Source organism: Myotis nattereri, assembly GCF_964212035.1.
Source record: "Myotis nattereri genome assembly, chromosome: 16".
Lineage (NCBI taxonomy): Eukaryota > Metazoa > Chordata > Mammalia > Chiroptera > Vespertilionidae > Myotis > Myotis nattereri.
Window position 1 is genome coordinate 47,428,156 of NC_138091.1, and position 16,263 is coordinate 47,444,418.

General features: G+C 58.6%; 1 protein-coding gene across 1 annotated transcript; it reads right to left on the reverse strand.

Annotated features, from left to right (window-relative positions):
• Window positions 1-12,007: 12,007 nt before the first annotated feature.
• On the reverse strand, window positions 12,008-15,173 carry EPOP (elongin BC and polycomb repressive complex 2 associated protein). Its single transcript, XM_081109761.1, has one exon. It carries the CDS (start codon window positions 14,726-14,728, stop codon window positions 13,568-13,570), a length of 1,161 nt encoding a protein of 386 aa, XP_080965887.1. The 5' UTR covers window positions 14,729-15,173; the 3' UTR covers window positions 12,008-13,567.
• Between the last annotated feature and the right edge of the window lie 1,090 nt (window positions 15,174-16,263).

Consider the following 16,263-nt stretch of genomic DNA (forward strand, 5'->3'; position numbering starts at 1 on the left):
CTGCCCTACCCAGGCCCCGGCATTCAGACTCCCGCTCCCATTGCCTAAGGGAGACTTGGGGAGTGGTGGGGTGAGTGGTTAGGGACCCCAGATGGAGGGGTATCCAGCACAAGGGGGCGGGACAGACAAAGAAGCATCTCCTTGGTCGGGAGACTCGGGCCCCAGAGGAGTAGGGGTCCTCACTCCCTGGCCTGGGACAGGAGGCCCTTCCCCTGCAGCCAGGTCCCTGGGCAGTGCCCTGACCCTACTGTGACCTTTCTCAGGGGTACAGGACAAAGCAATGCTGGGTCCCCTCCCCAGGGAAAGACCCATTAGTGTCTGGAGATAGATGCTCTCCATCCTTTTCTTAACTAAATCGAGCCCTCAGGCCCCATCTGATCAGACATCCCTCAGTCCCAGGCCCCGTCCAGGGCCCAGGCGAGAGGCTGCTCAGGGTCTGCCTGCAGCTTGTCTTTACTGCCCAGTTAAGGTGGGGGGGGGGAGGAAGGGGGACGGAGGGAGGGGTGTTGCTATGGGAACTGGCTACCGCAGATCTGGCAGTATCAGGCAGGAGGGACACCAGACTTTTTAACGAGGGAAAAAGAGACATTTCTCTTGACCAAAGCCCCAGAGGGCTGTTCCGTGCAACCTCTGGCCCCCAGCCCCACTTCGCCAGGCCAGGACCGCCACCCCAACATCTCCACCGCTCTGCTTGCCTCCACCGGCCCCCGCCGCCCACTCTTTTTTGAGCTTGCTCCTCCCAGAGCAGGTGTCAGGAAGAATGGAGGGGATGAAGCAGGAGGAATCTCCAGGGCCAAGGGTACCTTTCCCTGCTCCCTCCCCTTCCTCCACCCTGCCCCTCTCCCCGTTCAGCCTATTACTGCTGGCAATCGATCCCCAACTCCGCGGCCTCCTGCATGCTGACCTAGTTCCTGGCGCAGTGAGGAGGGGACACATCCTTACACAGTCCCAGACAGACACAGAGCCGCGCACAGCCAAGGGGGGCGCGTTCAATGCACGTGGGATAGCCTGACACAGGACCGTACCGCTGCTACCCCGAACACACTCGTGCACACTCAGAGACACCCCCCCCCCACTCAGGAACACGCTAGGGACTGCCCCCCACACATGCACACACAGGGCTCCATTACTCATAGGACCCGTGGACACTTGTAGACAGACAGACAGGTCTTCATGAGCCACAGACAGCTCCCCACTGTGCCCCCCCACTCCAGCTCCAGCTCCAAGATCTCCATCCTCTGGAGCAGGGCCCTGCTGCCACACTGCCCTGGCCATGGGGCCTGCGCCCTCCCCAAACCCAGGAACAGACCCAGCCTCCCCTCCCCCCTCCATCTACGGAAGCTGCAGGTGACTTACTTCCCGGAGTCAGGACCCTGTACCTCCATGGAAGGGACCTAGGGGAGGGGACACTTCCCTTCTGTTTTCCTGGCAACAAACTTAAGATTCAGGTGACCTTGGTCTGGAGGTGGGGAAAGCAACCCCACCTGTGAGGCCTTGAGCATTTTACTTCATCCCTCTCAGCTGTTCCTCTGCGCAAACAAACACCTGACTGCACAGGTAGGGAATACGAAAGCCTTTGTCACGGTCAAGCTCAAGGCCATAAATGTAAGCAACCATTGTTTATTCTGCCTGTTCATGTCCATATGGTGGGCAGAGGGGACTGTCCCCTCCCCGCCCAACAGCCCATCCTGTCCCGCAAGGAGCCACTCAGGGAAGGCTCATGTCACCAGCTGCCCTGCCCACACCCCTCATGTTTCAAAGACTCTGGCTCTTGACTCCCAGAATGTCTCTCCAACCCAAGTCCTGCTGTCATCCTGGGGAGCCTTGGGGTCCCAGCAAAACAGGAAAGGTGGGCAGCCTCCATTGGCCAACCTTCATCTTTCCAGGACTTGCCTCCCTCCGTCTGTCTGTCCGTCCATCGCAACCGCTCTGTGCCTTCCCCAACACCCCACACCCTCCCTCACCCTTCTCAATTCTCTACTGAGTGCTTGCCCTCTCCCTGCCCCCCGCCATGCCTTCAACTTCCTCCCCTGGCCAACCCCAGGACCCACACTTCATACCCTCACTCTCCCGGTCCTTGGTCCTTGACTTCCGCTGCCTGCAAGGTCCTGGGCCCACCTACCTGCCTGCTTGGCTCCTAGATCCCAGCGGCTAAACTCAGCTGGAAAAGGCCCCCACCCCCAGGAAGTCTGGTGCCTCCACCCATTCCCGGCTTCCAACGGCCTCTGTATGGTTAGCAGATTCCTTCTCCTGGCCTGTTTCTCCAAGCTCCTCCGTCCTCTACCCACCTCTCTCCCCTCCCCCACTGCGCCCTCAGCTGGTCTCCCACTTCTCAGAGCGAGGGAGCTCTCCAGGAAGTGCTCCCACCCCTCCCACAGCTGCCAGCACACCTGTCTCTGCTCCTCTGCGGAGTCTCTGCCTGGGTGTGAGGCAGAGTGAGGCACACATGTTCCTCCCTGTCCACCTGGGCCCAGCCCCTGCCCCTGCACACAGGCCTCCCGCCCGCCCTCATCCTTCCCACAGGGTCTCCCTTAGCCCCCCCCCAAACCCCACTGCAGTCACGCTTGATCCTGAGTCCCCCTAGATGGTCCCCATTTCTTTCCTTCACACCCCAGTTCCTCAAAAGAGAGGCCTGCATGGGCTGCACCTGCTTCTCCACCTCCGGCCTCACCCCCACGCCCCTGAGAGGGGGCCGTTGGAGTCTCCAGTGACCTCCTGGTGCCAAGGCCAGCGGGCCTCTTCGCCCCTTATTTTAGCTGATCTTTGTGCAACATTCAACACTGTGCCCCACTCTATCTTCCTTTTCTTTCTTCTTTTATTAATCCTCACCTGAGGATATTTTTCCGTTGATTTTTAGAGAGGATGAAAGGGAAGGGCGGAGAGAGAGAGAGAGAGAGAGAGAGATCTATGTGAGAGAGACACATCGATTGGCTGCCTCCCACGTGCGCCCCAGGCCAGGCTGGGATAGAGCCTGCAATCCAGGTACAAACCCTCCGGTCCCCAGGCCTGTGCTCTAACCACTGAGCAACCAGCTAGGGCCACTTTATCTTTCCTGATGCAGTCTCCTCCCTTGGTTCTCCTATTGGTCAGGGTAACTTATATTAGTTGGGCTAATTTGTTATGATATTGTATTTTAATTTTATACTGTACTGGTTACGCTAACAATTTTTATTGTATTAGTTGGGTTATGTGGCTAAGCTGTGTTAGATAAGCTAAACTTCTGAAACAAAGAGATCCAACTAAGAACTTGGCTTAAAGAATATAAGGTCTTGCCCTAGCTGGTTTGGCTCAGCGAATAGTGTCGGCCTGTGGACTGAAGGGTTCCAGGTTCAATTCTGGTCAAAGGTACATGCCGGGGGTTGCAGGCTTGATCCCCAGTGGGAGGCAGCCAATCAATGATTCTCATCATTGATGTTTCTATCTCTCCCTCTCCCTTCCTCTCTGAAATCAATAAAAATATATTTTTTTAGAAAAGGAAGAATGTAAGATCCTGTTCTCATGTCCCCAGTGAACATTCCAGGTCAGTGGGAACTCTGCTGGCACAGACATTCCAAGACCCAGGTTCCCTCCTGGTGTGGCTGCACTGGCCCCCAGGCATTGTGGGTGATCTTAGGCTGCGGCTGGTGACAGCGCAGGAAGCGGGGAGGATGGGTGTGCCTACGGCCTTACAGCCCTTCTCCTGGGCCTCCCCTGCTGGGAATGAAACCCCATGGCCACACCTGGCTGCGAGGGAAGCTGGGAGGCGAATTTGGGGGCCACAGACTTGGGTGGAGGACCAGCAGGGGTCACCAGAGGCCCCAGCGGCCCTCCTGCCTCCGGACAGTCCTCTCAGCTTGGTTCCTGTCGCTCAGGGTTCTATTCTTGGACCTCTTCTCGCTCTGACACGCATCCCTTGGTCGCTCTTGCCCGGTCATATGATGCTGACGACGCCAAACATTGCTGCCTCCAGCCTAGATCGCCCTCAAGCAGCAGCGCCAGGGCCAAGAGCTGGGATTCCAGCCAGACCCCTCCTCTCCCTGACCCCCACCTCAACCCCTCACCCAGGCGGGCACTGGTCCCTCCTCAAGGCCCCCTCCTTTCTCCCAGCCTCCACCCGCCCCCACACTCCACCCCATCCTCCAGCGAAATGCAGGCATTTGGCCCCGGCCTGAGCCCTGTTCCCTCCGCACCTTTTCATCTTTCCCTGACCTCCCGGCACCTAGCCTCCCACCCCCATCCCCGCGGACACCCAGGCGGCTCCCACGAGTGTCCCTCTGCCCCTCCCTCTCCTCTGAGCTTCCGACCCAGACATCCACTTGGATGCCTCAGAGGCACCTCGGACTCTCCATGTCCAAGTCCGAACGCAGGATGCTCCCCACGTCCCGACCCCAGCACAGCGTGTCCCGTCTCATCGTCACCCGGTGTCTAAAGCCAGAGTCCCAAGGCTGACGCCTGTCACCTCCCCCCCCCCCCCCCATCTAACCCTCACGCAGCTGGCCAATTGTACCTGCGTCCACTTCACGCCACGACTGCTGGGGTCCAACCCCAGCAGGTCCAGGGGTTCCCAAAGGCGTAGATGGAGTCGGCGAAGAAGGAAGGACACGGAGACAGTGTTCAGTTGATCAGCAGCCTAGCCAGGATCTCCAGCCAGGATCTCCAGCCAAGTTCTGGTCTGGATCTCCAGAGAGGTTCTGGTTAGGATCTCCAGCCAGGTTCTGTGTCCATGTTCTCTTGCTAGGTTCTCCAGGTTCTCCAGCCAGGTTCTCCAGCCAGGTTCTGTCCAGGTTCTCCAGCCAGGTTCAGTCACCAGGTTCTAGTCAGGTTCTCTTGCCAATTTCTGTAGTCAGGTTCAGTCCAGGATCTTTTGCCATGTTCTCTCCAGCGAAGTTCTTCTGTCTCTAGGTTCTGTGTAGGTTCTGTGTGTAGGTTCTGTCTCTCTTGGTTCTGTCTTCTAAGTTCTGTCTTGTTACATCTGTATTTATACCAGTTGATTCCAATCCTATCAATCTCTATTCCAAAGGTTAGGGCGTTTCTTATCTCCATTCCAGGGAGTAAAGATTATGTAGCTTAAGCATGATTGTTCGTAGTTAAAGTGATTAATTACCCGCCTGGCACTTAGTTAAGGGGTTTTATTCCCTCCCTAACTTCAGGGGAAAATCCCTACCTGGGGAAACAACCTTTCTCAGAGAGGTGACCTTGGTTGAAACACATAGTGCCAAGAAGGTGAGCAAACATATCAAGAACAGTATGCCATATATGCCAGGTCCCTTGAAACAGCAAGGATGGACCGGCTCCCGGCACACGACTGCGTCCCAACCCCTGCACCCGCCCTCCCCGCGCAGGCCACCATCCTCTCTTGCCTGGACTACGACAGTAGCCCCCTCACCAGCTCCCCTCATCCGCCTTTGTCCCCATTGTCCACACTGATGCCACGTTGACCCTCTCCAAACGAATCTGATTGTCACAGCCCCTGCTCAAAGCCCGCGGCTGGCTTCCCAATGCTGTCAGAACGAGCCCACATCCTTGCCTTGCCTGCAAGGCCCTGCAAGATCGGCCCGCCCCCTGCCCCTGCCCAGGCTCCGGCCACACTCAGCTCTTTGGTGCACCTTCCTCCAGCGCCAGGAACCTTAGCCACACTGTCCTCTCCGCCTCGGACACCCTTCCCTCCCCTCTCCTTGTCCCAATTCCTAGTCATTATTCCAAACTCCTCTCAAGCATCACTTCCCCAGAGAAGCCTCGTCTGCTCTCCCTGCCCAGGTCAGGTGCTCTGGCACCGCCCCCAGGCCTGGCACTCCTCTGCCTCCCAGCGCGGGCTCCAGCGGCAGGATTCTCCATTCCCATCCCCCCCACACACTGCAAGGTCCAGAGGGCCAGCACCCTACCTGTTCTGCTCACCACTCTCTCAGTGCCTGCCGCAGGCCCAGCACAGAGTAGGGGCTCAATGAATATTTATTGAACAGATAATAAATAAAGTTTATGGCCACCATGGTCCGGCTGGGTCACGCCTCAGGGGCTCAGAATGAACTCCTCACGCTGATCTTCAAGGCCTTCTGTAATCTGGCCTTCCTCTGCCTCATTCCTCGTGGCCCGCCCCCCCCCCCGCCCCCCGCGCTTCAGGCAACATGACCTGTTTGAGTCCCGCTCACTCAGGCTTCCGTGCCTTGCTCTGCCCTCCCTGTCCTCAGCACCGCCTGGGCCTTCGTCCCTTCATGAACTCCTGCGTACCCTTCCCCTTCGAGACTCAACTCAGATATCCCCTCCTCCGGGAAGCCCTCCCTCCCCTCCCCGTGCTCCTCCCACCTGCTCCACTGTTCCCTCAGCCTCACTGATCTCCACCTCCCTCTGGACGGTCCTGCTGTCCGGTCACTGTTTACGCCTTTGTCTCTCTCCCCTACTCAGCTGTGAGCTCTGGGGAGAGAAATAGCGGTTTTTGGTCATTTCTTACCTCCAGCCCTTAGCCCACTGTCCAGGACAGTTAATGCTTGAGTGAATGTTAACACGCTCCCCTCTCTTCATTGTCCCTCCCCATCCCTTTAAAAACGGTGTCACATGGCCCTCGCCGGTGGCTCAGTGGTTAGAGCGCCGGCCTGCAGACTGAAGGTAGGTCATGGGTTCGATTCAGGTCAAGGGCACGTTACCTCAATTGTAGGAGGCAACCAGTCAACGTGTCTCTCTCACACAGATCTCTCTCTCTCTCTCTCTCTTTCTCTCTCTCTCTCTCTCTCCTCCTCCTCCTTCTCCTCCTCCTCCACCTTTAACTCTTTAAAAATCAATGGAAAAATATCCTCAGGTGAGGAATAGCAAAAAAATAAAAATAAAAATGTGACACACAGCTTTATGCATAAAGCTGACAGTGAGGCTTACCTAGACCTGGGTGGTGATCACACAGGTATGTGCCAGTGTCAACATTAATCAAGCTGGACTTTTTGTGCTCTTTAAAAAAAATCTCCTCTATTTTTTTAATGCTGTAATTTTTGCAATAAATCATCATAGATAACAGATGTCTGTGTCTGAGAGTCACTTCCTGCTACAGAGTCCCCTGATTCTAGGTGGTAATACCGAGGCCCAGAGAGGGTAAACCACTCCGCTGGGGTCACCCAGCACCTCTGTGGAGAGTCCATACCCTTAGGAGACGACTGCGTGTCCTGCTTTTCCCACGCAACTAAAGGTCTCTCGGGGCAGGCTCTGTGTCTGCGTGCCTCTGGCACAGAGCTCTGTGACCTCCAAGTATTGGGGGCTACCTCCGGTGGGTAACTGGCTACGGCTGGGTTGGTGAACATGGCCGCTGTGTGGTCATTAAGAGCACAGACTCCAACGGCACTATTCCGCAGCTGTGTCAGCTTACCCTCTGTGCCTCGGTTTCCTTAGCTACAAAATGGGGATAATAATGGTACCTTTCTCACAAAGTCGCTCTAAGGCAGTGGTTCTCAAGCTTGGCTGCACATTAGAATCACCTGGGAATCTTTTTTTAAAAATCCTGATTTCTGGGCCTCATCCTCCGGAAATTCTGTTTCTTTGTTACTAATATTGTGGCCCCACCCCATAACAAAGAAACAGAATTTCCAGAGGATGAGGCCCAGAAATCAGGATTTTAAAAAGATTCCCAGGCGATTCTAATGTGCAGCCAAGCTTGAGAACCACTGTTCTAAGGATTAGATGAGTGACTAAGCATAAGGCACTCAGGACAGTGCCTGGCTCCAAGGAAGTGCCATGCAAGGGTCTGCTATGATAAATGCTGTCAAGGGGAAACTCACGCAGACAGACCAGAGTTACTCTGCTCCTCCGCTGGCTGTGTGACCCCGGGCCAATCAACTAACCTCTCTGAACCTGCATTTCCTCATCTATTAAACAGAGATCATAAGAGCTCTCTGTCGTTATCAAGGCAAATTAATGTATGCAAAGCACCTAAGTCCTCTCTCTCTCTCTCTCTTTCTCTCTCTCTCTCTCTCTCTCTCCCTCCCCACCCCCAGCACTGGGAAGTGCTCGGTTTCTCAGAAGACTTAATCCGCTCGCCAGCCACCGGGCATCCTCCATCTAGTGCTGGCAGACAGCATCATCTAGTGGACAGCTCCGGAACTGCATTTAGCTAGTCTACTGGCCAGGCTGCCGTGCAGTCCCTGAAGCCTTTCTAAATGCGCCCTCTGCACCGGACTAGTTTTCATTCGTTAGGGGCCTGCTGTGACAGAACACGGATCCCGAACCTAAAGCAAATCGGGATATACAAGATGGCTTAGAGGAGTGCAAAAAAATTACAATTATCATCAACGCCCGATTTTATTTTATCTTAAAGAAAATATAAACACCATGTAGAAGGACTTGGAACACGGGACAGTGTCTTCTCGGGAAGGTTTTACAATTTCAGGAGTGATTTTGAAATGGCCATTTTAGTGTCAGTGGCTCCAAAGCAATGACATGAAAGCTTCGGTCAGAAAGGCGATTCCCGAGGGGAGGGGATCAATGGGGGGAAAGGGGGGACATCTGTAATACTTTCAACAATAAAGATACATTTTTTTAAATGCAAAAAAAAAGAAAGGTAATTACCCAGGCTAGACTGACTTTGTTTACCAGGTTCTCCATGGAGAGGGGAAGGGAAGTGTTTGGCTCTGAGTCCATATTCTTCCACCACCCCCCACACACACCCCACCACCACCACCAGCAACCAGCATGAAGAGGTCTGGAGTTCTTCATAAAAAAGTAAGAGGGTCTGGAGGTGGCATGCTCACATCTAACTGTGGAAACCAAAGAAGACTTCATGGAAGAGTTGGCCTTTCAAGGGCTTTGGGGAATGAAGTGGAGAAAGGGGTGGGTGGCTGGGGAAGGAAGGGCATTCCAGGGTGATGGATCACATGGTGTATAAAGTGAAATCACAGGGATAGGAGGAGAGTTAGGGCCAAAGCACAGAGGGCCTCAAATGACAGGCTAAGGAGGAGGCCTGTAATAAAGTCAGGATCCCCACTGAGTAAGGAGGCAATCTGATCTGAGATCAAGAAAAACCAGAGACACAGAAACTAGTTAGGTGGCTACTGCAATAGTCCAGACTCGACTCACCGGGAGCTGCACTGTGGTGGAGAGGAGACAGGAGACACCGGCAAGAAATGTGGTGACATCAAGAAGGTGGTGAAACAGGTGTCGGAGGGCCCCTCGGGGGCATCTGGGCGACACTGAGGACCAAGCTGCCTTCCGCAACGCTAACAGTGGCACCCACTCTTCCACCTTCGATGCTGGGGCTGGCATCGCCCTCGATGACCACTTTGTCAAGCCATTTCCTGGTACAACAATGAATTTGGCTATAGCAACAGGAATATCCCTAACAGCCTCCGAGGACCACCGGCCCCAGCAAGAGGAAGAGAGGCCCTCAGATACTGGGGAGTCCTTGTCCCAAATAGATCCCCCAACACACTGAGAACCCCCTGACCTCCAGTTTCCAACTCTGACACCCTGATGAAGGGGAGGGACTTAGGGAGCCCTACCTTGTCACGCACCATTAATAAAGTACACCAGAGAGAGAGAGAGAGAGAGAGAGAGAGAGAGAGAGAGAGAGAGAGAGGCAAAAAGCAGGGAGATGTTCAGAAATCGATAGCAGTGGGTCAAATGAGAAACAGGGAGAGAAGTCAGGGTGCTGAGTCTTGGGGAGGGAATGGGAAGACGGACAAAACTGTGGCCAGGACGGAGACAGGAATAGGAAGGTTGATGTGGGCAGGGGATGGACACAACCAGCTTGGTCATTAATCGGGGGGGAAATGAGTTGCCGGTATCCACAGGGAGGTCTGAGGCCTTAGCTCAGGAGCGGGGCTGGCTGGGGGGGGAGGAGGCAGGGACAGTCATTTGGGAGTCACTTACCCCTGCACGTGGGAGCTGAAGATCTGGGAGAGGAAGACAAAGGGAATCACGGGGGCGGGGGCGGGGGCGGTAAACCCACTGGCCATCATTGGGCTCCCCTTTTTTAAAGCTTCCTGAGGACAGAGGAGGAAGAGGGGGCACAAAAGACAAGAAAGGGACCTTAGAGAGAGATCGGGGGACCTTGGCGAGTAGCCAGCAATGCCATACCTCATGGAGAGATCCGGGGGCCAGAGCAGCCATCGGATCTGTGGTTGGGGTTGTCAGGAGTGACGCTGGGAAGAGTGGTTTCGGCAGGTAGAAGTCAAAGGGGAAAGATGTAAGAGGCGAGAGGCAGAAGGGTGGGGTGGTGGCTGGGCCTCCCAAGAGAAGGGAGGTGATGGTGAGCAGGGATGGCTTAGGGTGAGGTCGGCCCCAAGGCCCTGGGACAAAATTTAAGGAGCCACTCACTCTGGGGACTGTGCTGGTGCCATGATACAGGGGGGCAGACCAAGGCCCCGCAGCTGTCGAGAGATAGGGGCCCATAAAGAGCGACCCTCTGAGCCGAAAGGGAAAGAGAGAACCCCGGAAGAGAACTTAGAGACCCAGACAGAAGCTAAGGACCCCCCCATCTCCATACCCCACCCCCCACCCCAACCCCACCCCCCACCCCCATCTCCATACCCCACAGGACACACCTTGGCCAGTGGCAGAGCCTGGAACCTCGGAGAACATGAAGGATGGGGGAGGGGCAAGTGAAGGGCTTCCCCTGGACAATCTGGGAACAGGGGTTTGGGACACCCGACCTGGAGCAGCCAGGAAACCGGGGAGGGAGGGGGGAGCGGGGAGAGGGAGCTTCCTTGGACCTTCCTGGGGAGATTAGACTGAGCTTCCTTTCCCCGTGAGTACTGGGGGGAGGGGAGTCCCAGCATCTTTGGGGTCAGCCTGGGAAAAGCCAGTTGTCCAGCTCGACCCTCCCCCAGGCTGCTCCAATTCAGGGAGACCTGTGGCCCCAGCCCAGAGAGGCAGCACCCCACACCAACCCCAAACACCTTTTCTCCTTCCAAAAGTGACGGGCAAGTTTCTCCTTCTCCGAGTTCGGTCTGTAGCCGCTGAATGGATGGTGGCACCCAGAAAGGGATGTCCGTGTCCTCACTCCCTTCCCTCCTGACCTGTGAGTGTGACCTTCTTAAACAAGGGCCTCTGCGGACAGACGGACGGACATCATTCCATTCGGTGTCAAAATGACCTCAAGCGGGACTATCGGGAGGGGCCCTGAACCCAGTGACAAGTATCCTTGTAAGAGACAGGAGAGGGGACGGCCTGTGAGGATGGAGCCAGAGGGATGCAACCACAACCCAAGACACGCCTGGGCCCTCCGGGAGCTGGAAGAGGCGGGAAGGGACCCCCCCTGGAGCCGTCACAGAGCCCGTGGCCCTGCCTACAGCTTCGTTTCAGACTCCGGCCTCCAGAACCGAGAGAGGAAACATTTCTACTGCTGGGAGGCCGCCCTAGGAAACTCATACAGCTCCCTAATCTGTAAAACGACTAGAACGTTCTCAGGGTGCTTCCAGCCCTGAGATTCTCCCAATTAAACCTTTCAGCGAGGGGAGTGCCAGGTCTGGTCAAAAGGTGTGCTCACAGCCCTGCCCCCCTGCCCGCTGCCCCATTGAGATTTCATGCATTCACTTGAGGAGGAGGAAGGCCAAATTACTGGCCCACCTCCCACTCGTCCTGTCCGAAAGACTATTTCATGACCCACCACCCCTTCCTCCTTCGCCCAGAGCTCAGGCCATCCCCCCAGGCTGCTCAAAGGGCCCGAGCTGACCCGGCCCACACAACTGAAAGCAAGAAGCTTTTTCAAAACAGGACGGCCTTTCTGGATTTGTCCTTGCAAACATCACCCCTTCTTCACAGCGACTCTCTCCCCACCCCTCACGTCTGCCCCTCACGTCTGCCTTCTGCCTCCGCCTCCCTTAGTCTTGGGGAACAAGATAAGAGGGATACCCCCAAGCACGGGAATGGAAGGCACTCTCCGCCTCCTCCCTCTTCCCACGACACAGCTGGAGGGGGAGGGGAGGTCAGCAGGGTTCATAAAGGCCAGATGTTGAGGAGAAAGAGAGCAGGGCCCACCCCACGCCCACCACCCCACCCCCACCCGCACCCCCAGCAAAAAATAATCGAAAGACACGGTTTGAATAACGAACAGAAGTTCTGTGGTCCAACACAGTATTTATCGAGGATCTGCTCTATGCAAACAATAACTTTTTACAAAGCATTTTCACAGAAAAGGAGACAAGTCCTTCCCCAGGATCATATGTGGGAACTGTTCCTCCCTCACCCTGTTTTGCAGGAATGGGGGGCATCACTGGCTGGTGTGGAAAGGTCCCTGGGTCCCCCTGGGGTTGGGCAGATCCTCAACCCCCAGCTTCCCCTCACACCCACGCTTGGAACTTCCCTGAGCTGACCTCCCCTGACCTCACCTGGGTGGGGAAAGCCGCTCCATCCCTCCGGGCTCCAGGGGACCCTCCGGGCCTGAGGGCGTGGTCCAGGCCTAGCTCTCCCCTCCCCCCAGAAAACAGAACCTCTGACCTCAAAGCTAATCCCCTGGCCCTGCCCCCTTCGGATCCATCAGGTCCCTGACAACTCCCAAAATGCCTGAAGGAAAGGGGCGAGCTGAAGGCACCGGCGCCCAGCTCCCATCCAAACCCAAGCTTTGCCCCTTCAAACCCCACTGATCCTCGTGTCCAGGCCCAGAGCCCCTCCATTTCCCCCTCCGCCAAAGCCGTGGTCTGTGTCTCTCTCTCAGGGGGGCTGAGTTTCGTGTCCAAAGAAGGACCCAAGCCTCCCCTCTACCTCCACCCCCTCCCATCCATAAATCGGTGGAGAGGACCTCAAAAGGCAACTTGTTTGGTCTGACTTTATTGATTTCTTCCACCTTCCATTACTTTCCCTGGGAAAACCTCTGGCCCCTTCCCGGCGCAGGCTGCACTTTGAGGGGAGGCGGTCCCTGGCCCTGCCCCTCCGAAGATCTCATCTGAGGAGTGAACTGGGGGAGGGGTTTGGTTGGCCAAGGGGCATCCTTTTACCCATCAGACCCCTAAACTGCAAGCAAACGGGAAAACTGAAGAAGGAAACGCCAAAACTGAACAAAAGGGGAAAGTTGGTGGCTGAGACTGAGGACCCCCCAACAATCCGGGGTCTCCTGACTTGGGGGCCCCTAGGAAAGGGGGTGATAGTCCCCTGGCTCAAGCTGCCCCTTCCCCCAAGAAGGCTTCGTGGTGCTCTGAGCGCTGGGGAAGGCCTGAGGGGAGTGAAGGGTTAAAGGCCTGGATGGCGGGGGTGGGGGATGCCCCCAGGGAGCTGCCAATCACCTCCCCACCCCCATCGCAGCCCCCTCATCCCTGAGCTCGCCCACAACAACCCGTGTGTCCATCACCAAGGTGTCTCCGTCCTTTTTCTGCCTGGTCTCCGAGGAGCAGCCTCCTTGGCTGCCTCTGGGGTGAAGGCACTGCCCCCAGAGATCCGAGATGGAAGAGCGGGGGGGACTGGCATCCAGGTCATCCAGCCTCCCTTGCAGCCTGAGATCACCTCGGATGGAGGAGGGGGTGGGGGTGTCGCCCCCACCAGTGAGGCGCTTGAAGATCATTGTCACTTGAGGTCCCTCTGACCACAGCCCATAAAACATCAAGGGGTGCGGAAGTGTGAGATGCCAGCCGGCAGCTCGGCTGTGGCCCCAACTTCTCCCCTCTTGGCAGCAGAGGTCTCACGTTCAGAGGTCCTCCAGGTTGATCCCCCAGAATTTGACGCCGGGGGGCTCCGGGACAGCGGGGCCCCCCACCTGCCACCTCCACAGCGGGTGGGCAGGCGGCGGCTTGGAGTCCCCCTGCAGGCGGAGCGAGGACGCCGGCCCCAAGTCCCCGTCCTCGCCCACGACCAGGGCCGGGGGGCAGGGGAAGCAGTCGAGGAGGCTGAAGGTGCTGCCGGTGGGGAGCGTCGGTGCCGGGCGGCGGGGCTGCGCGGGGCGCTGGGGGGGCGCGGGCCGGCGGCGCTTCTTGGCGGCTCCCCGGGCGGGCCCCTTGGCGGGAGGCCGGTCGGGGCCGCGGCGCAAGCTCGGCGTGTCGAGGGCGAAGCCCTTCGCGTAGCACCAGAGTTTCGACCGGCGGATCAGGCGATCGAAGTGCTCCTGGCGCAGGTTGCCGGGCGCGGCCGCGGCTCCGCGGGCCGTCGAGGGGCTGGCGGCGGGCGCCTCGGGGGCGGCCGGCGGCGGGGCTCCGTGGACGGCGGCCGCTGGGGCGGACCGGGGCGGCTCCGGCGCGGCCCCCGGCGCCGCGGGCTCGAGGGACAGGCCCGCAGGTGGCGGCGGCGGCGAAGGCGGGGAGCCGGGCTCCGGGTGCGGGCTGGCGGCGGCGGCGGCGGCGGGGCCGGGCGGAGGGTCCAGACCCGGGGCCGGCCGAGGCGGGGCCGAGGCGGGGCTGGTCGCCGAGTCCCGCGGGCTCCGGGGCGCCGGGCAGCGGCCCGCAGGGAGGCCGGAACGAGCGCCCGAGTGCGGGAAGCTGCCTCCGCCCTCTTCCTCCTCGCGGCGGGCCCGGCTCGCGGCGGCGGCGGCGGCATCCTGGCCGGCAGGGGGGCTCGGGGCCCCGCACCGCCCGGCCGGTCCCGCCAGGGGTCTCAGGCCCTCCGGGGCCCGGCTGCCGGGGCGCGGGGGGGCGCGCGGGCCCAGCAGCAACGGAGCCCGCGGCGCCGGCTCCCCAGGCCCGAGGCCCAACGGGGACGCCCGGGGCTTGGCGAGGGCGCAGAAGGCGAGGGCGCGCAGGCAGAGCGGGGAGAACTCCCGGGTCCCCCGGCGCGGCTTCCTGGGTGTCGGGGAGCAGGGCGACCCTCGCGGGGCCGCCGGCACTGCCAGGCGGGGCGGGGGGCACAGAGTCTCCATGGAGCCGCCCGGGGGGGTGCCCGCGGCGGGGGTCCGGGTCCTAGCGGCGGGATGCCCCGGCTGCCCGAAGAGCCCACGGGCGAGGGGAACATCGCCCCCCCTCGACGGGGAGGTCTCTGCTCACGGCCGCCCCCGGCCCGCACCCCTGGGCCGCCGAGCTCAGCTCCCTCCTGGATCTCTCACGCGGGCCTCCCGGCGGCCGGACTCCTGGGTCCCCGCGAGTCCCCGCGCGGTCGGCCGCCCTTCCTGCCGCCGCGATCCCCGAGCAGCCCCCGCGGGAGCCCCTCTCGAGGAGCCCGGAGCGCAGAGGCGGGGGGAACAAAGCGACCGGCGACCGCAGGCGGCGGGAAGGACCCCGGGCCCGGCACCCGGTGCCCGGGCCCAGGCGGCGGAGAGGGCGCCTTCCGCCCGCTCGGCTCCTTTCTTCCCCGCTGGCTCCCGGAGACCGCGTTCTCGAGAACTGCCCCCTCGCTGCCCCAATACCAGCGCCGGGGCCGCGAGGCCGCCGCTGATTGGGCGGCAGCGCCCGTGACGTCGCCCGGACCCCACCCCTCCGGCGGCACCGCCCCCGGCCCCATTCCGCACACAGACACACACACGTGGACCTGGCGAGGCCGGGACGGGGAGGGAGCGTGCGCGGGTGGGTGTCGGCAGCCGCGAAATGCCTCGCCGCACGTGGCCGGGTGCCGGCCCGGCCTGGAGTCGTCGCAGTGCAACTCATCCCGTCCCTTGGCCGCCGCGGTGTTCGCGTCTGTAGAATGGGGATGTTCCTGTCTGCCCGCGGGGGCTACTGGAACGAAAATAGAGGAATCGCAAGAACAATGTTGAAGGGAAAGACGGGATGAGGCGAGGGTGGCTTACAAGCTTTAGAGAGTGTTCCCGACCTCTCTGTTCCGCTCCCCTAGAACAGCACCTGGTACACAGCGGGTTCGAAACATGTTGACCGAGTAGTTAGGAATTGAGGGAGTGTGCCAGGTGAACACAGGAAAACATAAATTCGGAGGGGGGGGGGGCGGGTATTATTACATCACGGAAGGCTTTCTGTACCCGGTTCCATTTGTCTAATGCGGTTTCTAAACGGCCTCTCGACCAAATTCCGAGGGGCTATCTCTGCAGTCCCCCTCAGACCCCAAGACTCTGCCCTCTGAGTCTTGAATTTCAAAAATTGGTGGAGGAGGCCAGAGGAGGGGATGCACAGACCCCCAAAACAGTAGAGCAAAGAAAAAGTGAATCCCCAATAAAAATCCCCATAATGGAGGACCACCTCTCCACAGCGTGGTCTATTTCTTACCCTTCTTGAGTTTCTGTATAGCCTCCTGTGAAATGAAAGTCTGGACATACTTATTCTTTATTGTCTGCCTCCCGTTCGTATGGAATTGAGCTGATGAGCACTTGGTCTTAAGCACTACTGCACCCTCACTGCCTAGAGCCATGCCCAGACGTAATAGGTGCTCAATAAATACTTGTAAGTGAATGAATGACTCCCCAGAGTATTTTTCTCTTGATAAAAATTAGGATATTGGAATATGGCCGCC